Below are 21,548 nucleotides of genomic sequence, written 5' to 3'. Positions count from 1 at the left end.
TACAATACTAGAACACCAAAAACAGTTGCTCGGATGCACTGACTATAAAATTGTTTTTACTTCTGCTACTTTAATTGTTTATCTATGTACTTGCATAAGAAACAGAAACTGGAAACCCACTTCTGACAATATTTGGAATCATTACATTCTGGCATCTATTGCACAAATTATTAGTGCTTATATTGGTCAATTCGATTTGATTTCCAGGTTTCCAAAGGCAGCCTCCAATGGTACAATCGTTCTCTTTGTCAAAATTTGTTCCAGGGCCCACTGACCCAACTTTTGCAGCTCCTTTCGCTTGGAGCTCACAGCTCGGGAGTTGTCCAAGTGGTTGCAGCCCAAGTAAATTCCATAAAGGGCTCTCAAGTTATGCGGGTTAAGCTTCAGCGCCTGCGAATAGTAAGTGCGAGCCGATTCCATATTCTCGGCGCCACCCTAAAAGAACATGAACTGATGAGATGGACTTCATTAAGGTTCAGATTGCTTTTATGGCTCACCATTGTGTAGCGTATTTCCGCCAAGCGCTGGTGTATCAGATGGCTATGGGGATTGTGGAGCAAAACCTCCTCCATGCAGAAGGCGGCTTTGCCAAACTCACCCTCGGCCAGATACATGTTGCACAGCTCGTGCCATGCCTCCTGGTCAGACATGAACCTGAAGGAATTATACATTTTTGTGAGATTGGTGTTCATTGTAAGATAAGAAGTTACGTCTAGCATTCGATTCGGTTACTTTCTTCCAATAAACCTTGAACTTAGTCTTCTTACTTCTTCAGATACTCGCTGAGCTCCTTGATGGCCTCCAGGCGACGACCCCGGGCTTTGAGGATGGCAATCTTTCGCTTCCTGGGCGCGGCATTTGTCTCGTCTTTGGCAATGATTGCGTCCAGGACCTCGTCGGCCTCATCATACTGCTCCAGAGCCTCGTAGCGCATCGCTTTGAACTTCATTACGCGCAGACTGCCCGGAAACTCCAGGGCCAGCTGCTTGGTGCATTGGGTGGCGATATCAAAGCGAGCCGTGTCCAATGCCGCGATGATCACCTGCTCCAGGATGAGATGTCGCTCGTTGCCGGTCTTCTGAACCTTGTCCTCCAGCACAGCTACCCACAGTTGGACCACCTCCTCGCTGTGGCGACCCGTCTCCTCGCGCCACGTTCTAAACTGATCCCGCACATCTGAAAGGATGTTCATTCATTATGATGGGGCACTTTTAATTCTTGCCCCCAATTTTTTTGGGTCCACGAAAAACCGGACGATTGGGAGCAACCACTGACGTGGTGTGCACCCGCCTGGAGCCGGGAAAAGTCGAAAACTCACCCGACCAGCTCATCTTCTCATAGTTTAACGACATGCTCACTCAGGCGGACTCAAATATCACATCAATTTAACTTAATTTCCCAATTGTGATCTATAACTGGCGATTTCCTTCCTGCCAAAATAAAAGTGTGACCGCGACGGAACCGTTAGAATATACCAAATAACAGTGGTTTGGTGCTGCCAACCTGGTTTTTGAATATCGTAAAGTCTAGTGGAGTCAAAGGTAATTATACAGCTGTGTTCATTAAAATAGCAGTGCATGAGAAACTAAGAGATATGTATAAAGGTATTTTTTCCGTCCCCTTTCGTAAGCGACTTTTTTTCCACATATTTTTGTATATTATTTATTTTGTATAATGGACTTTATAGATAGAAAAAAAAAGAATGTCCCGTTAGTTTTTCGAGTTATCCTTATTATCTTTACATTCTTGAGCAAATTCTCAACTTTTAGGCTGTTCATTAAAATTGCAGTGGCCGATTTGTCCATCGAAAAGTCCCGGAATGCTCAATATATTGTAAAAAGTTAGTTTACTTAAGTTGATTAGTATATTTGCAAGGGCAATAAATACTTAAGCTTGAATATTAAATACTTAAGCTTAGACTGCGGTTAATAACTTATAGAGAAATTCAATAAATCCTTTAATGTTCTGTACAAATGGTATCCAATGCCCTGCTTTGATAACCTACGTCTGAGAGACGCTTTTACATTTTTCGCTCTCTCTCGAAAAAGTGTTTTTTGAGCACGCTCATTTTTTAGTTTTGCTCAGTCGTGTTCTGCAGCTTGTCGGTGGTGGTCATTGTGGTAAGTTCTTTGCTTTCGGAGTTTTGACTATTGCATACGTCTCTGAGCCGTATGGTTATCTTTTGTGTGACTTCTAAACTCCACGTAAATTTTTTTTTTGTAGTTTGCTTATGTTTTTTCCTGAATTAAATCAAGTATAATGGATCGAAAGAAATGCTTAGATGATACACAAATTGCTGCACTTTTGCAAGGGCTTACAGACGATTCAGAATTGTCGGATATAAACAGTGAGTCGGGAGATGAAGTATTTGAAGACGATGTTCAGAGCGACGTAGAAGATGTTGAAGTTGAACAATCCGGTGAAATTTCAAATTTGTGTGAAGACGAACAAGCAACATATACTGATTGTCACGTGTCTTCGAAAAGTCGTATACGAACGTTCTCTGTGCCTAACATAAGATCCAAAAATAAGTACTGCTGGAGTACTTCAAAAGGAAAAGATACTGGCAAAGTTAGTGCTATAAATATTGTTCGAACGGCAAGAGGTCCTACTAGGGCATGCAAATTACTATTAGAGCCGCTCTCATGTTTTAACTTGTTCTTTACCGATGCTATAATTCTTGAATTAGTAACATGGACAAATGCGGAAATAGGCTTGAATCGGAAAAGCAATATGACCAAAGCCACTTTTGGAGACACAAATATACATGAAATCCGTGCTTTGATCGGAATACTCGTTTTGACAGCTGCTCTAAAGGACAACCACCTAACAACAGACGAAATATTTAACAGCAATTTCAGTGGTACAAGGTATTGTTTGACTATGAGTCGCGATAGATTTAATTTTTTAATTCGGTGCCTGCGAATGGACGACAAATCATTGCGCCCTTTTCTTCAAATTGCTGATCGATTTATGCCTGTCCGGAAGGTTTGGGATATGTTCATTGAGCAATGCAAAACCAGTTATACACCAGGATCGCATACAACAATTGATGAACAGCTGTTGGGGTTTCGTGGTCGATGTCCATTTAAGATGTACATCCCTAATAAGCCAAATAAATATGGCATAAAAATAGTAATGATTTGCGACAGTGCCACAAAATATATGTTTAATGCCATTCCATATCTAGGCAAATCAACAAATAATCACGGCATCCCTTTGGGCGAATATTTTGTTAAAGAATTGTCAAAACCAATACATGGTACTTCTCGCAATATTACTTGTGACAATTGGTTTACATCAGTTCCACTGGCCAAGAACTTGCTCAAAGAACCATACAAATTGACTCTTGTTGGAACTATAAGATCAAACAAACGCGAAATTCCCGAACATATGAAAAATTCACGATCGCGAATAGTTGGAACTAGCATGTTTTGTTATGATGGTCCCTTAACCCTTCTATCTTATAAGCCGAAACCATCTAAAATGGTATTCCTGCTCTCATCCTGCAATGGAAGAGGCACAGTCGACGATAGTAGCGGAAAACCAGACATGATTTTATATTACAATCAGACAAAAGGTGGAGTTGACACGCTCGACCAAATGTGTTCGATAATGTCGTGCTCTCGGAAAACGAACAGGTGGCCTATGGCAGTGTTTTATGGAATGCTTAACATAGCTTTCGTAAACTCGTATGTAATATATTGCCACAACATGCAGAATCAAAACCAAAAGCCGCTATGTCGAAGACAGTATATGAAAACTTTGTCTGAGTTATTAACATCACCTTGGATGGAAAAACGATTGCAGACTCCTAGTTTAAGTAACGTATTGAAACGCAATATTCAAAACGCATTGCCTGAAAAGCTCGAAAACGCCAATAACGAAAAAAGAGAAGAGCCGGAACCGAAAAAAAAGAGATATTGTTTTTATTGTCCCTCTAAAATAAGGCGCATGTCGAAAATGGTGTGCGTTAAATGCAATAAGCCTATATGCGGCGAACACAAAAGTGATTTGTGCAAAACTTGTACTTAAATCGAAAATATTTCCAAACTTTTTTTAAATTTCTTAAATTTCATATATATATAAGCTAGAACAGCAAGAAAAATGTGTTAATTTTATTTGTTAAGAAAACTGCAGTTCCTATGAAAAAAGACTTAGTTATTTTTGTTTACTTTTTAAGAAAAATGAATTTGTTAATTTTTTGTTTTTTAATAAAATTAAGTTCTGAAATAAATGTTTTTAAATTCTAAGGAAATAAATAAAGAAACAATGTAAGTACAAAAATGGTGAATAAATGGATCAAAATGCTTTTTAAATAATGGAAAACACGTCTCGAAGACGTATGGTTATCTTTTACGCACCTCCTAGGAGGGTTATCAAAGCAGGGTTAAATATGATTTAAAGCCCGAAAATTGTGCTGCCTCTCGTAAAACCACAGATACAGAGGATCGACGCAAAGTTCGTTTCATTAAGATTAATCCTTTTGCATCCTCTAGAGACATAAACTTTGAGTTAAACTTAAGTTACTATTCGACGACGACGACTGAATGAAAATTTAAGTGCCAGTAGCCCACGAAAGGTGCCCCACTTTGTGAAAGGCATATTATGGCAAGGTTGGACTTCTCCAAAACCCAATTAAACTAGCCAGTCTCCAAATAGCGTAATATCCTCTGGACTGATGAGTCGAAAATAATGCTATTTGGTGGAACAGGTTCCTGACAGTAGGTCGATTAACAGACCTAAAAACTCGGAGTACCACGGAAACCATTTACTTAAGACTGCTAAGCATGGTGGACCTAATATCCTGGAATGGGCTTGTTTTTCCCACAATGGTGTGAGTCCCAAACATATGATTGACCAAAACGTATATGTATTAATATGTAACGCATATGTTCAAAACTATAAAGAAAAAAAGTTAAATATTTGTTGATTTGTTTGAAATTAAATACCTAATGATATTATAAAGAAATTTTTTCCATTAAAAGTGTGAATCATAGTAAAAGGAATATATTTTCCTTGGTATTTACCGCCTTTCAAATGAACTTGCGGTAAATTTTTGTTTTATATTTATACCCGTTACTCGTAGAGTAAAAGGGTATACTAGTTATGTTACAGGCAAAAGGAAGCGTTTCCGACCATACTAAGTATATGTCTGTCCGTCCGTCTGTCTGTCCGTCCATATGAACGTCGAGATCTCAAGAACTGTAAAAGCTAGAAAGTTGAGCTTCAGCATGTAGACTCCAGAGACATAGACGTTTGTAAACCCATATTGCCACGCCCACTCTAACGCCCACAAAACCGCCCAAAGCTGCCACGCCCACACTTTTGAAAAACGTTTTGATATTTTAGTCTGGTAAATTTCTATCTATTTGCAAAATAAACTATTTGCCACGCCCACAGACCGCCATTTCTTCATTATACCGTTACTCGTAGAGTAAAAGGTATACTAGATTCGTTGAAAAGTATGTAACAGCAGAAGGAAGTGTTTCCGACCATATAAAGTATATATTATATATTCTTGATCAGGATCAGTAGCCGAGTCGATCTGGCCATGTCCGTCTGTCCGTCCGTCTGGCCGTCTGTCCGTCCGTCTGTCCGTCCGTATGAACGTCGAGATCTCAGGAACTACAAAAGCTAGAAAGTTGAGATTAAGCATACAGACTCCAGAGACATAGACGCAGCGCAAGTTTGTCGATTCATGTTGCCACGCCCACTCTAACGCCCACAAACCGCCCAAAACTGCCACGTCCACACTTTTGAAAAATGTTCTGATATTTTTTCATTTTGTATTAGTCTTGTAAATTTCTATCGATTTGCCAAAAAACTTTTTGCCACGCCCACTCTAACGCCCACAAAACCGCCAAAACTGTATGTGCTGAAGACTCTCCTTCGCACTTCGAATAGCTGAGTAACGGTATCAGATAGTCGGGGAACTCGACTATAACGTTCTCTCTTGTTTTTTATTAGTCTTATAAATTTTTATAAATTTGCCAAAAAAAACTTTTTGCCACGCCCCGAACCCGTCACCACGCACCCCGCACCACACACTGCTTTGCACTTCCACCAGCTGAGTAACGGGTATCAGATAGTTGGGGAAATCGACTATTGCGTTAATATATTAGGAAAAGCTTTTATTAATTATTTTTAGCGCAATACTATGGACCAATTGTTTTCAGCCACGTAAGCTAAAAAATTCTATCTTTAATAAAAGAGATACAAAAAACACCATAGACCCTCTTACAAAAAGTACTCCTACTTTGATAGGGATTCCGTAAACCAAGAACTAAGTAGTATACCAAGCGTTCAGCGAAACTAACACCATGCCCGTAGATAATTCCATGGAGGAGTATCAGCATCAACAAAGAAAAAACAATAGCGTTTTGTTCCTCATTTCTTACTTTGTTGTTCTCGACTTGTCAGTACATATGTTTGTATGTACATTTACACTTACTAATCTGAACGAGAAATTTTACACAAAAAAAATCATTTTTTTAAATAAATAGGAAATTTTGATTGAATTTCTATACAATTGTGGCAATAAAGGATCGTAATACAATTGCTATGTTCATGGCCTATTGGAACTTCCAACTGTGTTTTTATATATACATAATATATTTTTACAAACGGTTGAATAAAATATTTTTCCGAGTGTAGTTGAGTGCGCCGGGTAATTGTGACCACCGAGATGACAATTGTTTCAATACACTCACATATTCGGGTATGTGTTTGCTTGGGGAGCGGAAGACCCAGATAATCTGCGCGGAGCGAGAATCAAGTGTCATTTTTCCCTCAGTCTACCACCGACTTTGGACCAAAATAAATACAAGCCGACGGAGTCCCGATCCCGATTGGAATACACAGAGAATAGGATCGGTGGCCAGTTATGTAGATCTGCGCCGTTATGTCTGGAACATCGACCTCTGAACGCTCCAACTCCGAGGACAGGTAGTAGATGGGCATCCAAAAATCCACGTCATGGTCGTAATATCCCGCTTGCAGCCCATCTAATCCCTGCTTAACGGAGGTGCTCAGGAATTGTGCCAATATCCAGTCACTGGAGAGCTTGAACTACGAATACAACGACGTGTTGTTGAGCGAATCCAACGAGGGGAGGAAGATGATTACGCCGAATCCGTACTCCTTTAGCGGCAACATTTCCGTCAGCAGCTGTCCAAGTGAAGATGTGTCATTTACGGAAAGCATCCTGGAGGACAACGGACGCATTTCGCTGGCCTATGAGAACCTGAAGACCATTCCGCGGCGACTGGCCGACAAATTTGCAGCGCAGACCAAGTTTCTCGATTTGAGTCACAATGATTTCCGAAATCTTAGATTTCTCTCCTTTTTCGAGGATCTGGACACTTTAATTCTGGACCGCAACGTAAACCTGGACATAAACACTTTTCCCTATTTGCCGAGCTTAAGGATCTTGTGGTGATTACCATAAATCTTGCATAAAGTGGTCCTCGCAATACGAGTATTGTCTATTTGTTTGGCAGGATCAACAATTGCGATATAGCGAATATAACCGACTGGATACACCGCATCGAACGGCAGTGTCCTGCGCTGGATCAGCTCTCTTGCATGGGGAATCCTGGCATCCGCACAGTTTTCGGAGGTCAGGGACCCCGCGAGTATATTCTACAGGTGCTTCCCCAGCTAAAATATCTCGATGGACTTCCGACCAGCAGAAGTACAGTTCATACGACGCTGTCTTCCTCACAAGGACAGGCTCAGGACTCCACCAGCAATTCGGAAAAGCCACCACCCGCATCCGCACTCACTTTCAAGGACATCTTCCGGCCAAAGCATTCCAGAAAATCGCACAGCGGACGCATGTACGGCAACGGCTCCTCCACAAATTGAAGTAATATGCCGAGGGAGGGAGGGGTATTCCACTGATTGCATTCTGTCCCATTGTTGGACTATTTTTAACCGTCCGCTGGATTATCAGCGCTGCCCTCGGTGCCCTGCAGTCGTCGATTGCACCTACAGTGCTATGCAAGTAAATATGCATATGGTATTGCCATGTGCGTATATAAATATGCAATCGTATGACGATGGACATTCATGAGCCTAGTGAGAATTAATCTAGTGCATTATAGCAATTTTTACAATAATAAGAGTCAATGACCTCAACGAATAGTCAAATAAACAAAAGTATAAAATAGGTACCATCTTCAGAATAAATGTTCTTAGTTTTATTCTGAATGTCGTTCAGTGCCCGATTAATTTTACAGATGTCAAAAATGGGCATGAGTAAGATATTGTTTAAAAACTCGAGGCCAGCAAAATAAGTTTAATGAACATGAAATCGTTCATTGCGTTTTTAAGGCTTGAAAAGAGAAATGGATAAATATTTAAATATGGATAATTTATTATTCTACATTTATTACAAGACTATTTTTGCCTACCCCAATAATCAAGGCTTTTAATTATCCGATTACAATACTAGAACACCAAAAACAGTTGCTCGGATGCACTGACTATAAAATTGTTTTTACTTCTGCTACTTTAATTGTTTATCTATGTACTTGCATAAGAAACAGAAACTGGAAACCCACTTCTGACAATATTTGGAATCATTACATTCTGGCATCTATTGCACAAATTATTAGTGCTTATATTGGTCAATTCGATTTGATTTCCAGGTTTCCAAAGGCAGCCTCCAATGGTACAATCGTTCTCTTTGTCAAAATTTGTTCCAGGGCCCACTGACCCAACTTTTGCAGCTCCTTTCGCTTGGAGCTCACAGCTCGGGAGTTGTCCAAGTGGTTGCAGCCCAAGTAAATTCCATAAAGGGCTCTCAAGTTATGCGGGTTAAGCTTCAGCGCCTGCGAATAGTAAGTGCGAGCCGATTCCATATTCTCGGCGCCACCCTAAAAGAACATGAACTGATGAGATGGACTTCATTAAGGTTCAGATTGCTTTTATGGCTCACCATTGTGTAGCGTATTTCCGCCAAGCGCTGGTGTATCAGATGGCTATGGGGATTGTGGAGCAAAACCTCCTCCATGCAGAAGGCGGCTTTGCCAAACTCACCCTCGGCCAGATACATGTTGCACAGCTCGTGCCATGCCTCCTGGTCAGACATGAACCTGAAGGAATTATACATTTTTATGAGATTGGTGTTCATGGTAAGATAAGAAGTTACGTCTAGCATTCGATTTGGTTACTTTCTTCCAAAAAACCTTGAACTTAGTCTTCTTACTTCTTCAGATACTCGCTGAGCTCCTTGATGGCCTCCAGGCGACGACCCCGGGCTTTGAGGATGGCAATCTTTCGCTTCCTGGGCGCGGCATTTGTCTCGTCTTTGGCAATGATTGCGTCCAGGACCTCGTCGGCCTCATCATACTGCTCCAGAGCCTCGTAGCGCATCGCTTTGAACTTCATTACGCGCAGACTGCCCGGAAACTCCAGGGCCAGCTGCTTGGTGCACTGGGTGGCGATGTCAAAGCGAGCCGTGTCCAATGCCGCGATGATCACCTGCTCCAGGATGAGATGTCGCTCGTTGCCGGTCTTCTGAACCTTGTCCTCCAGCACAGCTACCCACAGTTGGACCACCTCCTCGCTGTGGCGACCCGTCTCCTCGCGCCACGTTCTAAACTGATCCCGCACATCTGGAAGGATGATCATTCATTATGATGGGGCACTTTTCATTCATGTCCCCATTTTTTGGGTCCACGGAAATCCGGACGATTAGTAGCAACCACTGACGTGGTCTGTACCCGCTTGGAGTTGGGAAAAGGCGAAAACTCACCCGACCAGCTCATCTTTTCATAGTTTAACGACATGCTCACTCAGGCGGACTCAAATATCACATCAATTTAACTTTATTTTCCAATTGTGATCTATAACTGGCGATTTCCTTCCTGCCAAAATAAAAGTGTGACCGCCAGTGAGTCGCTAGTCTATACCAAATAACAGTGTTTCGGTGCTGCCAACTTGCCAATCTGAATATCGTAATCCAGTAATGAAGTCAAATGTAATATGTTGAACAAATTTAATTATTTAGAAGCCAAAAAGATTCAAAAAATTTAATTTTTCTACACAACCCTTTTTTTCCGATATTTGCAATATTACGCAATATTATTAAGTATTTGTGAAATACTCTTAGGGCCTTGCATAGGAAAGTTTAATTAATTATTATCAAATGGTTTAATCTTATTTTGCCTTAACTTTTCGCTGCATGATTTTTCCATTTTAAATGATTTTGAAAAGCGCGCCAACGCGAACATGAAACCTGATATTTCTGGCTTCCAGCGACAGCCACACTAATAACTCAAATAATTGTTGTACCGTCAACAAAACCAGAGTCTCTCTCGTACTCCGGGTATTAAAGCCGTGGAATCGGGCAGTGCCGCATGCGGTGCTGTGTATAATTTTGCAAACTCCCAACAGATCCGGAAGCAGTTTGAACATGGGTCCGCCGAAGCAGCTGAAACGAACCTTCCTTGGCTTCGACTTGAGCACGCAAAAGGTGAGAACTGGAACTGCCTACGTAGTATCTTTGCATCTGAGATGTGGAGGCGTCTCCAAACCGACTACATCTGGGCCAACTGCGTGCGAATGGTGTTGCTCGAAAAGGTCAAACGGAACTCGGGAACCTGTTAGCCCTTGAAACACAAACTATTAAAACAATTCTTATCAGTTTCGGTGACCGGGGCTCGATTCTCGCTTATCTGCTAAAGACCCGAGCGCCAACCGTTTTAACTATTATGGTTTGATTATTGAAATTCATGTTCGGAGGTATTGGCCCCCGCCATTATCTTAATAAAGCCGCAATAACTTTCACAATCCCTGAATGACGCCAGCGGTGACTCCTAGTTGCCCTCTGTGTTTGATCGTTATTTTCGAGGTGTGTCTCCATATCTCTAATTGCTGCCCCCCATTTACTTTACTCCTCTCAGCTCAAAGCCGTCCTGCTGGGCTCCAGTTTGGAGGTGGTTGCCGCGGCGGAAGTGAAATTCGACACCGATTTGCCGGAGTTTCGGACCACCGGAGGAGCCAATGCCGGACCCAACAAAAATGAGTGAGTCTGTTTCACCATCATCTATTATTACTCCAATTGAGGATTTTAATGGGATGATTGCTTTCGTAAAGCAAATAGGGGATTATTTCCTGTTTGTACGATAAAACTTAAAACAGGGCCCGTTTCATAGCAGTTATAGATAAGAAAACTAAACACGAGTTTTATTACACCTGTTCTCTAAAGTAAGAGTCTCCTTCCTATAGCAGGGACTACAGATACAATGGATACCACTTAATGTAAATTTGCTAACCCAACTCCATCTCTGCTCGTTCTTCTTTAGATACTTTGTGCAACCAGTGATGTGGGTAAAGGCCATGGACATTGTCCTGGACCGACTGGTGATGCAGCAGGCTGATCTTAGTACCGTAGCAGCCATCAGTGGCTCCGGACAGCAGCACGGATCGCTCTACTGGTCCAAGCATGGCATCAGTACGCTGCAAAACCTCGATTCCGAGAAGTTCCTTCACGGTCAAATCGACGACTCCGCCTTTGTGGTTAATCGTACTCCAATTTGGATGGACGCCACCACCACCAAACAGTGCCTAGAGATGGAGATGGCCGTTGGCGGCAAACTTAACATGGTGGAACTGACGGGCTCCAAATGCTACGAACGCTTCACAGGTCCCCAGATCCGGAAGATATATCAGCAACGCTGCCACGCCTACGAAGAGGCCAACCGAATCTCATTGGTCAGCAGTTTTATATCATCGCTATTTCTGGGCTCTGTCGCTCCAATTGACTTCAGTGATGGTTCCGGCATGAATCTGCTGGACATCCGCAAGAAGAACTGGTCCAAAGAATGCCTGAATGTCTGCGCACCCGATCTGGACAAGCGCCTGGACATTCCGGTCAGTCCCAATACGATTTTAGGAAACGTCTCCCCGTACTTTGTGGAGCGCTTTAGTTTTTCGCCCGATTGCAAAGTGGCTGCTAGCACGGGAGACAATCCTTCGGCGTTGTCTGGTATGTTGGTGGGCAGCAGCTGGCTCACCATTTCCCTGGGCACCAGTGACACCCTAATGATGAGCTTCAAGGAGCCGCTAAACTGGGAAGAGGGTCATGTACTCTGTCATCCAACCGAAACGGAAGAATTCATGGGCCTTCTATGGTAAATTATCCCCGGAACATACGATCTTACAATGAGTGTATTTAAAAACCCTTTTTTAGTTTTAGAAATGCTTCATTGGTCCGGGAGGAAATGAACAAGAAGACAACCGGCGGCAATTGGGATAAATTCAATGAGTATCTCGACTCCACGCCACGCGGAAACTTTGGGAACATGGCCGTACACTTTAACGATATGGAAATCATTCCCAAGGCACAGGGTATTCTGCGATGGAATAAGGAAATGGATCCCAGTTCCCCGGAGGCGGCTAGGGGTGTTATCAAGTAAGTCAGTTCGACTTCAAGCATTATTTAGCTGTTTTAGGCCAGACATGAATCCAATGACTCATAATCTGTTAACAATCACTTGTAAATAGTTATTTTTAGAAATGACTTTACCAACGTGAAAAATTGAGAAGAATATATGAACATCAGTTCGAAGACAGCTGTTCATTTTTTCGCAATGCCCATTTGCCTTGTATTGAGTTCTTTAAATTGTAATACAAATTCCGACCTCTTTCGCTCAACAGATTCAGCTCGCCCCAAATCGAAATTCGGGCCCTAGTTGAAGGCCAGATGCTGCATCACCGGGCTGTGGCTGAAGATCTTGGCTACGAATTCGGACCCGAGACCCAAATCCTTGTAACGGGAGGCGCATCTGTTAACAAATCTATCATGCAAACAATTGCCGATGTGTTCAATGCTCCCGTCCATATCCAGGTGGGTTAACTACAACTGTTCCCCCAAGTGCAGGCAATTTAGACAACATATTTCTTGCAGGACGAAGGATATGAGGCCGCCCTTCTGGGAGCCGCTTACCGAGCCGCCTATACTCTGTACCTTAATGAGGTGGGTGAAGAAGAGACGCCTCTTTGTTACCGAGATTATATCCTAAGTCTGACCAGCAACAAGCTGAACCTTGTCTGCGAACCCCACAAGGACAGCGAGGAGATCTACGCTCCAATGCTACTAAGATATCGCGAAATGGCGCGCATTCTGTCCAATCCAAACACATAAACTCCGAAAGCCCAACGTAACATTCCAGTTTATACTCCGTACATTCCCGAAATCACCAATCTTTTTTAACGTCTCCTGGAATTGACAGAACTAAAGTGCAATTAACAAATTCTGTGATTGACGATTTATTACAAATTTATGCGACTCCATATACAAATACATTTTTATATATGGCCCACTTGTGTCTGGTATGACTTTATTCTGTGATCCTCCTACTTCTTTCGTCCACCACGCTCCTTGACCTGTAAATGCACCGTGGTTCCGTTTACGAGATTGTAAAAAGCCATGGTATTGCTGTCTTTGAAGAACATTCCCTGAAGAAGAAGTGGTGTTGCAATAATAGTTTCTGAAAATGAGGTGTATTTCTTACCTCATAAAAGATCTTCTGCTTGGCCGGTGGCATGCCAGTTTCGTCCTGCAGCTTTGTCTTCAGATTGGCAATGGGTTCGGAAAGTGCCATTGTTACAGCTATCATTTGGCCATTAAGCTTCCACTCTGATTTGTCGGAATTGGGTACCAAAACCTGAATGGTCACAGGGCTCTAAAATAACATAAAAGGAGGTTATACCAACAGAATGTTAATTTCCCAAGTTAAACTTACCTTGTGGGAGGCTATGAACTCTGCTTCGGGAATCAGGTTATCCTCGCTTCGAATCTTTTTAGAGGGCGGCTCCTCTTCCATTATATCAACAGGTGGAGCAGGTGCAATTTGCTGAGGGACTCCACCAGGCTGCATGTTCATGTAGCCTCCACCACCAGCTCCAAACGGTGGCTCTGCAAAATAAAAACGCTAAGCCCTCGTAGCGGGTTTGATACTATAAGTTACTTACGCATCATGGGTGGACGCAGTTGCATCAGCTGCATTACAGGCTGAGGCTGCTGCGGCGGGTGGTGGTGGTGCGACTGGTGAGGTGGCGCCTGCTGATGCGGTGGATGGTGATGATGAGGATTATGATGCCCGTGATGACCACCTCCGCCGCCTTGGTGGTGTTGGCTCTGGCTGGAGTGACTGTGCTGCGACTTGGTTGACGGCTGCGGCGGAGCTGAAAGCGTTGCCTTGCTGCCCACTGGTTTGGGACCGATCTTTTCCTTTTCCTCGTCGGGCAGCAGTCCCTTAACCTTGTGGATCTGATGAATTTGTTCCTCCAGCGTAATGTTTGCACGGGCTGCTCTCGTGGCCGCCTCCACACTGGACGTGTGTCCGTCCCAGGTGACGCGATCGTCCTTCTTTGTCTCCTCTTCGCCGAGCTTCTTACCGATGACGGTCTCCTCGTCGCCCACACCAAAGATATCAGTACGGCGCTCAGCCAGTTGCTTGAGACTAGCCTCGATGGCTGTGCCCGCGGCGAAGACATTGTCTTGATTGATTTTCTCCACAGTATGCTTGTCGCGCTGTTCCACCCAGCGTGGATCCAATAGACCGATGCGCATGTGCTCCGAGACCTTGGAAGCCGGAATCTTTTCACCAGTAATCGGCGAGATGAGATACTCATCTGTAGGCATTGGCGCCTGCTTCGGTTGCGTTGCTTTGGGATCGTATTTCTTGACCACTACCTTGTCGTGGGTGGGTGGCAGCATTGGCGCCACAGCTGGCTGCAACTTAGTGGTTGGAGTGTCCTCATCACTAGAGGCCTCGTCCATGTCTTGCACTTGGGTGTTGTCTCTCTTGGCGCCAGTCGGCTGGCCGTAGGACGACACGTTCTTCATTTGAATACCCACACGATTCTCCATTTGCGAAAGCTTCAGACCGCTGTCCAAAAGGCTGTTCACCTGGGAGTCGCCTTCTTCGTCCGACTCAATCTGCATTTCTGTATCACCCTCTTCGTCCATTAGACGCTCCTCCATTAGCACACGGGCACCCACCTCGTCAGGATTCGTGGGTGGCGGAAAGTTGCCCGATTCGAATGGCTGGTAGTCCACCGTCTCCACCACCACAAAGTCGTGCCAATCGATTTGGGCATAGGCCACGCGCTCCCTTTCGATCTTCTCCTCCTCGCGGCGACGTTGTGCTTCCTGGTGGCGCTGCCAGTTGGCCCGATATTTAACATGATCCAGCACCTGGTTCATGCTGCCCCTGCCCGGAGCGCTCTCGGTGCGCAGTTTGCCCAGCAGATCCTTCGGTGGTATTAATACCTTGGTATACTGCTCCAGCAACTTGGTGAAGTACTGGAAGAGCGAGTGTTGGGGTCGCAGGAAGTCAAACTGGAAGTTGCGCTGCTCCCGGCTCATAAGATTGGTCAAAAACTGACGGCCATTACGGGCCACGAACTGGGCGGTTAGCTTAACAATGTCCCTGAAAAGATATGAAAAACAATAAGACTGGCGTTGGAATTTCCTGGCAAGTGGACACTTACAAATCTAGCGCCGAAATGGAAGGCGGATCAGCTATGAACTCAAATTCCGGCGGTGGTTCCTTTGGTACGAACTGTTGCTCTACTACCTGCTTGAGAAGCTCTTGCTGGCGCTGTTGGGCGGCACTGCTCACCGCCAGCTGCTTCATGTTGGCAATGGCAGTGATACCGGCATCTAAAGGGGTCAACATTTCAAGTATGAAAACAAAAGTGAGGGAAGTGAACCAAAACATACCATTGCCCTCGCGGAACTCGTTGACCTTGTGTCTGTAATAGGCGTGGTAGGGATCTCCACCATTCAAGAAGTTAAACTTGGGATTACCCAGCTCATTTTGACGGATACGCGCCTCGAACTCCGGTCCATTGCGAGCTACGAAACTGGCGGTCTTGTCAACGATATCTAATAGTTAAAACTTTGGAGACTGAGTATGGGAAACGTTAAATGTGTAACCTAATTATGGATTTAAGGTAAAAATTGTTAAAATAAGAAAACGGTTTTGTTTTCTTTTTGGCAAAGGATACTTCTGACTTCCGGCGGCGGATAGATAATCCCAATGATTGGACCCGACATCGACTTGGGCTGATCGTTGCCGAACTGCTCGTCCGTGGCTTCCGCGTCTAAAGTTGCCATGGCTGTTGAAATCGTCCCCTTTTATTGATAAAATCCAATTGTTGTTCGAGAAACGAGAAAACGCTTGTTTAGGCGAAAATTAGAGGTGGAAGAAATAGGGATGGAACTATCGCCGGTACAGATGGTAGGACTCTTGCCACCGCCATCGATATGATCCCTACTTTCGCGATAGTAAACACAACTTATCGTTTCATATTTCAGTTTCTATTTAAATTTGAATTTTTTAAATGCAATATTTTTAGAGATACAGTATATAAATACCTTTTATTTGCATTTTTAATAGTTATGAAATTTTGCAGGCAATAAGTTAAGGTAATTCAATAAGCGAACTGGTTTCACGCAGGAACTAGGGAACCACTGGTTCAGCCTATCGAAAATACTGAGTGCGGCGGTAGATTTAAACGATCTGTTGAACAAAATATCATGTCAGGCGTTAAAATTGGCTTACAAAAGCTTTACACCTTACATACATACGTTATATTTATCAGTATGTGGACTGACAAAGGCGTGGGCTGAACTGAATCCCTCAGGTGAGGTCTTCATTTGCATAATACGTTAGTGTTGGTACGGCTTTGTACGCCCGGTTTGATTCACCAAGCCCAAACAAAAATAACATTTGTTTACGTTTGTGCGATTTTATTCACCCGCTGAGAGTCTGCTGCCAGCCAGATGATGATGACTATCAAGATGATGAGGTTCCATTGTGCGTGATAACGACCCGACTCATTCCCATCGGCTCGATTCTGTCGAGACTTGCCCCCAAGCTCAGTAGTCTACGAATCGCTGAGCCGTCGGCACGGTTTAATTGGACGGAAAACTCGGATTAGGTCCGATTGAGCCGCATTTCGGATCACTTCCTTATCACAAGCTAGCGACGTGACTTAAATTCCATTGACGTGCTGGTATTTTGTGAATCACAACCGGTGACTGAAAACCCGAGTTCTAGAACAAAGAACACTGCAATGGGTGGAATTCAGTACATCTGCCTGCTGGCTCTCATAATAGGAGCATCATTATTGACAACAAGCGATGCAAATTGTAAGTCTGATGGCAATATTTAAGTCCAACTCTGTCTTTATGACGATCTTTTTGTGTCAAGTATCTCATGCCTATGCTAATTTCATTTGAGAGAACACAGTAAACATGAAGTCGTCTTTGTTAAATAAAGTTGGCCAAATAGAAAGAAGCCTATTAGTTTTATAGCTAGTTATTCGGTTTATTATGATAATAAAAACTTTATTGAAGTAAATAAATATTTTATTAATAGAGCAGGAAGACCTTCATCAAACGGAGGCTGGTCGTCTCTTAGCAATAAATTTCCCCAGCTACGCACTAGTCAATTAATAATAAAGTAATAATATTAAAAATATAGATAGAAATTGGGAACTGTTTTATGGCTTAATGCGAAATGTAATTTTCAATTTCCTACGAGTGCAAAGTAAACGATGGTCGCAGCTCAAGCGTTATATCATCATGAATGGCTGCATGTTTATTGTGGTAAACATTTCTAAATTATTACATTTAAAAAAACCCATTTGCATATAGTACTTGTTGATAAAGATTTCAATAAATTCCAAAAGCTCACCCCAAGGTGCTACACATACATATATTGAGGGCTTATCTCTGAAAAAGAATTCCCCCAATCAACAATTGTTTACCGATCGATCGGATCCAAATAGATTTTTATAAGCGTGAGATCTAATTGATGTTTATTCATTTAAATTAACATACTGTAGCCAGGTAAATTTCTCTTTAATGGGGGATGCACACTTTCAGCAAATATCCGACCATTCCCAAATGACCATTTTTTTACTCTGCCTTCACCTTTGATATAGTACTTTTAAATTGACTTGATTAATGTGTTGACAAGTCCTAATTTGTGGAATATTCCAGAACAATTCAATTATGGCGTAGATAATAATTATGTATTCTTTAAATGAGTCAATTGCCTTAAAACGGCGCCTATAACTTGAGGTTCGCAACAGAAATGATAACAATGATAATGAAATTATCTGTATGAGCTGAAATCTAACCATTTAAATTGTTTCATTTTATAAACCTTCAGCAAGCCGGGATGTTAATGCCGAATTGAACAGGATTCCTGCCTCGAAATGGTTGCAATACGTAGAAACAGCGTTGGACTCAGTAAATAGACAAAAGCGGTTTGTAAAACTGATTAATTTGAAAACCATTAACTTAAATGACTTACGCTGATAAATTTGGGATGTGACACTTTTCAGACTGTAACTATATACCTGTAACACTTGTAAAAAGGAGAACATTTACAATTTTTAGCACGACTTGTATTTCCGTATTCGGTCTCAAATTTAAACATTTGCATAAAGTGATTTGTATTTTACACCATTTTCAGTCTGGAGGACACTTTATTGGGATCCGATATCACTGTTAAGAACGGCAGCCTTTCACACGCTCAACTCCTGGATACTTTACCCAGCCTAGCTTCAAAGAAGGACAACAAGCTCGCCCTGAAGATCCTTAAGTCCAGCTTGCTCGTTTTCAACAGCGAATGCCTGCCCAATGAAATCGATGGAGATGAGTGTCGCAGTTATCTGGAGCAAAAACCACTTCCGGAGGGCAGTAGTTTGCGAACCGAGTGCGAAAACTCGCTCAAGGGAAACCGGGAGGGTCACCATGCCTTCAGGAGGCTTCTTGGTAGCAGCCACTACAGGAATGGATTCTACGAGGTATGCTTTGCCCAGAAAAACGGGATGTAGAAAGTGAATTAGATGGCGAAGATGGTATTTTCAGATGTTTCCCAATTCCGGAAGACGCGAAACAGTGCCGGCTGCGTGGTCCATCAGCAAGGATCTGTATGAGCCCGACCAAGTTCAGACCTCCAAACAACAAACCGTCGAAAGCAACTCCAACTTGGGCCTCCCTCAGTGGGCGCAGTTTGTGGAGCATGATCTCAGCAAGCCGGTATCGCAATCAATGAGTAAGTTTCTTATGATGACCTCTTCTTTCCATACTCAACATTGTTAAAAAACATCCCAAGTTGACTTGAAGATATATACATATAATTAAATTACAATTTATATTTATTTTGTTAAAGTAAATCTTATTAATGAGTTCTCTGTTCCCAGGCAATGGAGCCCCGATAGAGTGCTGCAGCCGTGACCAGATCAACCTTCAGCCGCGTCACCACCACCCGGCATGTGCTCCGATTCTGTACCAGCCCGGTGGGAAATACGACGTGCCCAGCTGCCTCAATTATGTGAGAAGTGCTCTGGCCGTGGCTGATTGCAATTTCGGTGGCGCCGAGCAGGTGAGAAGAATTCAATTGCGAAAAACCACGCAAAAATATCACTGATTGCTTACACCCATTATACCTATGTATGTATGTAGCTCAACCAGGCCACGGGGTCCTTGGATCTGTCGCAACTCTACGGTTTCACGGCAGCAGCGGAGAGAAAGTTGCGGCTTCTTGAGGGCGGTTTGTTGAGGTCAACTCCACGCGGAGAGTTCGACAACGCCCTTCTGCCCATTGCCACCGACGCGGAAGGACCTTCCTTCTGCGCCAGGGAGAGAATTGGAGATGGCACCTGCTTCGCAGCCGGAGATTCGCGGGTGAACAGCAGTCCGTTCTCCATACTGATCTACACGATCTTCATGCGCAACCACAACAAAGTGGCTGCCGAGCTGCGGCAAAGGAATCCCCGGTGGAGCGACGAAAAGCTCTTCCAAGCAGCCAAGGCGGTCAATGTGGATATTTATCGTCGAGTGGTGATTGAGGAGTGGCTTCCCGAGGTGCTCGGGCAGAAGTTGGCTAGTGAGATTAGGAGGAAACACGGTAATCGTGGTTTGGAGGTCTCCAATGAGTTTGCGGTGGCTGCCATTCGATTTTACTTCTCAATGGTGCCCAATGAGCTCCAAAATCTGACCAAGGATAACGTAGTCTACGGAACTGAAAAGTAAGTGCCATAATGTGCTGAAGAATATATGAAAAAATTGATTGCCATATAAATTACTATTACGACAGGTAATACAATTATTTGATCATTCTTTAAATTAGATTAAAGATATTAATAGTTACCTTGAACTTTTAATAACATGTCACTTCTCTCCAGAAACAACGAATATGTGTTTATTAGCAAAGAGCTACCAACTAGAAATCTGTTTGAGCTCAAAGAAGAAATCTACAAGCCAAAGTTGCAGTACACTTCCCAAAAGTTAAATAACATCCTTGAGAGTTTACTCAACCAGGAGTCCATGAAGATGGATGCTGCCTACTCCGGTGGTGTAAGTAGTACGATTTTGCTATGTATAGATCCCAAAAATCACATTTTAACTGACAGGTCGTCTGGCACAAGGACACCAGACCCACCCATGCCGACATCTTGGCCTTCGATATCCAAAGGGGCAGAGATCACGGTCTGCTGCCATACCATCGGTACTTGGAATCGTGTGTCCTGTCCGAACCCGTAAAAAGCTGGAAAGATTTTGAGCACTTCATTCCAACTGATGTAGGTAGTTTATTTACTAATTACTACCTTTTTATTAATATAGTTATAAAATATTCATTCAACAAGGTTTTGGATAAGCTGAAGACCATCTACGCCAGTTGGGCTGATGTGGACCTCATTGTGGGTGGTATTTCGGAGAAGCCTGTTCACGGATCCGTTGGCCCCACCTTCAGCTGCATTATCTGTATGAGTTATCCTGCCATAAAATGTAGATCTATCTCTCAAATACTTTTCTTATAGCTGAGCAATTCGTACACGTTCTGAAGCAAAACGAGCAAAGAGCCCTGAAACACAATGAACTGGTGGAGCAATATCGCCACTTCAATGGAACCAAACTCCTGTGCCTGAGCTCCGGCCTTTCAGCTGTTCCCCAGAATATCTTCCAGTTGCCATCGACCAGGTTAGTAGTGAAAAGAAATCATAATAGATCACCTGTCAGTCGGTTGAGTCACAGTCTGCACACAATTTGATTCCCATTTGATATTCTACTGAGTACTGAAGTGATAAGCTCGGCAACCAAAATTATCTACAACCTTAATGATTGTTTTTTTCGTGTTTCCTTACAGAAATCAAATGGTCTCTTGTGAAGACGTCTAGAGGGTGAGAATACAACGCCGCTCACACTTCGCAACCAATTTAAGATTGTTTCCAAACCAAAAAAATTGTATAAGAGCCAAAACTCATTAAATACCTCAATAACATCTTGATTCCCATTATCGTTTTGCTATATTAGTTGTTAACTATGCTTTTGTCTATTGGAACATCGAATTACAGATAGATCTGGTTGTATTGCAATATCGTTATGTTTAAATAGACATGGAATTACAGATCGATTGTCTGGCTGACACTTTTGATAACTCAACTCAGAAGCGGATCGTTAAAGTCACGCAATATAACTATACTCAAAGCCGTTGCAGAAAGTGTTG

General features: G+C 43.0%; 6 protein-coding genes across 7 annotated transcripts; 3 read left to right on the top strand and 3 right to left on the bottom strand.

The window, feature by feature from the left end:
• Positions 1–34: 34 nt before the first annotated feature.
• Positions 35–1,477, bottom strand: LOC122618877 (ER membrane protein complex subunit 2). Its single transcript, XM_043795473.1, has 4 exons — positions 1,319–1,477; positions 768–1,176; positions 498–654; positions 35–435 (listed from the first exon to the last, which is right to left on the bottom strand). Exons 1-4 carry the CDS (start codon positions 1,350–1,352, stop codon positions 187–189), a joined length of 849 nt encoding a protein of 282 aa, XP_043651408.1. The 5' UTR covers positions 1,353–1,477; the 3' UTR covers positions 35–186.
• A 5,269-nt stretch (positions 1,478–6,746) lies between these two features.
• Positions 6,747–8,225, top strand: LOC122619802. Its single transcript, XM_043796942.1, has 3 exons — positions 6,747–6,948; positions 7,003–7,437; positions 7,503–8,225. Exons 1-3 carry the CDS (start codon positions 6,905–6,907, stop codon positions 7,867–7,869), a joined length of 846 nt encoding a protein of 281 aa, XP_043652877.1. The 5' UTR covers positions 6,747–6,904; the 3' UTR covers positions 7,870–8,225.
• Positions 8,226–8,481: 256 nt separating this feature from the next.
• Positions 8,482–9,913, bottom strand: LOC122619801 (ER membrane protein complex subunit 2-like). The gene is made up of 4 exons (XM_043796940.1): positions 9,764–9,913; positions 9,215–9,623; positions 8,945–9,101; positions 8,482–8,882 (listed from the first exon to the last, which is right to left on the bottom strand). Exons 1-4 carry the CDS (start codon positions 9,795–9,797, stop codon positions 8,634–8,636), a joined length of 849 nt encoding a protein of 282 aa, XP_043652875.1. The 5' UTR covers positions 9,798–9,913; the 3' UTR covers positions 8,482–8,633.
• A 404-nt stretch (positions 9,914–10,317) lies between these two features.
• LOC122618865 (xylulose kinase) lies at positions 10,318–13,334 on the top strand. The gene is made up of 6 exons (XM_043795461.1): positions 10,318–10,483; positions 10,914–11,035; positions 11,316–12,143; positions 12,203–12,424; positions 12,670–12,859; positions 12,920–13,334. The coding sequence occupies exons 1-6, from the start codon at positions 10,424–10,426 to the stop codon at positions 13,154–13,156; spliced, it is 1,659 nt and encodes a 552-aa protein (XP_043651396.1). The 5' UTR covers positions 10,318–10,423; the 3' UTR covers positions 13,157–13,334.
• On the bottom strand, positions 13,266–16,227 carry LOC122618864 (splicing factor 3A subunit 1). The gene is made up of 7 exons (XM_043795459.1): positions 16,030–16,227; positions 15,743–15,907; positions 15,511–15,682; positions 13,987–15,449; positions 13,758–13,930; positions 13,527–13,697; positions 13,266–13,470 (listed from the first exon to the last, which is right to left on the bottom strand). Exons 1-7 carry the CDS (start codon positions 16,136–16,138, stop codon positions 13,369–13,371), a joined length of 2,355 nt encoding a protein of 784 aa, XP_043651394.1. The 5' UTR covers positions 16,139–16,227; the 3' UTR covers positions 13,266–13,368.
• Positions 16,228–16,904: 677 nt separating this feature from the next.
• Positions 16,905–21,329, top strand: LOC122620115 (chorion peroxidase). Of its 2 annotated transcripts, XM_043797427.1 has the most exons (11): positions 16,910–17,176; positions 18,204–18,300; positions 18,510–18,843; positions 18,908–19,094; positions 19,243–19,424; positions 19,505–20,070; positions 20,227–20,398; positions 20,455–20,622; positions 20,689–20,806; positions 20,863–21,022; positions 21,189–21,329. In XM_043797427.1, the coding sequence occupies exons 1-11, from the start codon at positions 17,101–17,103 to the stop codon at positions 21,217–21,219; spliced, it is 2,091 nt and encodes a 696-aa protein (XP_043653362.1). In that variant the 5' UTR covers positions 16,910–17,100; the 3' UTR covers positions 21,220–21,329. The 2 variants fall into 2 exon arrangements, with proteins under 2 accessions (XP_043653363.1, XP_043653362.1); XM_043797428.1 differs by lacking the exons at positions 20,455–20,622; positions 20,689–20,806; positions 20,863–21,022; positions 21,189–21,329 and having other exon boundaries at positions 16,905–17,176; positions 19,505–20,074; positions 20,227–20,322.
• Positions 21,330–21,548: the final 219 nt, after the last annotated feature.

Source organism: Drosophila teissieri, chromosome 3R (assembly GCF_016746235.2).
Source record: "Drosophila teissieri strain GT53w chromosome 3R, Prin_Dtei_1.1, whole genome shotgun sequence".
Taxonomy (NCBI): Eukaryota; Metazoa; Arthropoda; class Insecta; order Diptera; family Drosophilidae; genus Drosophila; species Drosophila teissieri.
The sequence above is the reverse complement of the archived record's forward strand: the minus strand, read 5'-3'. Positions and strand labels throughout refer to the sequence as shown.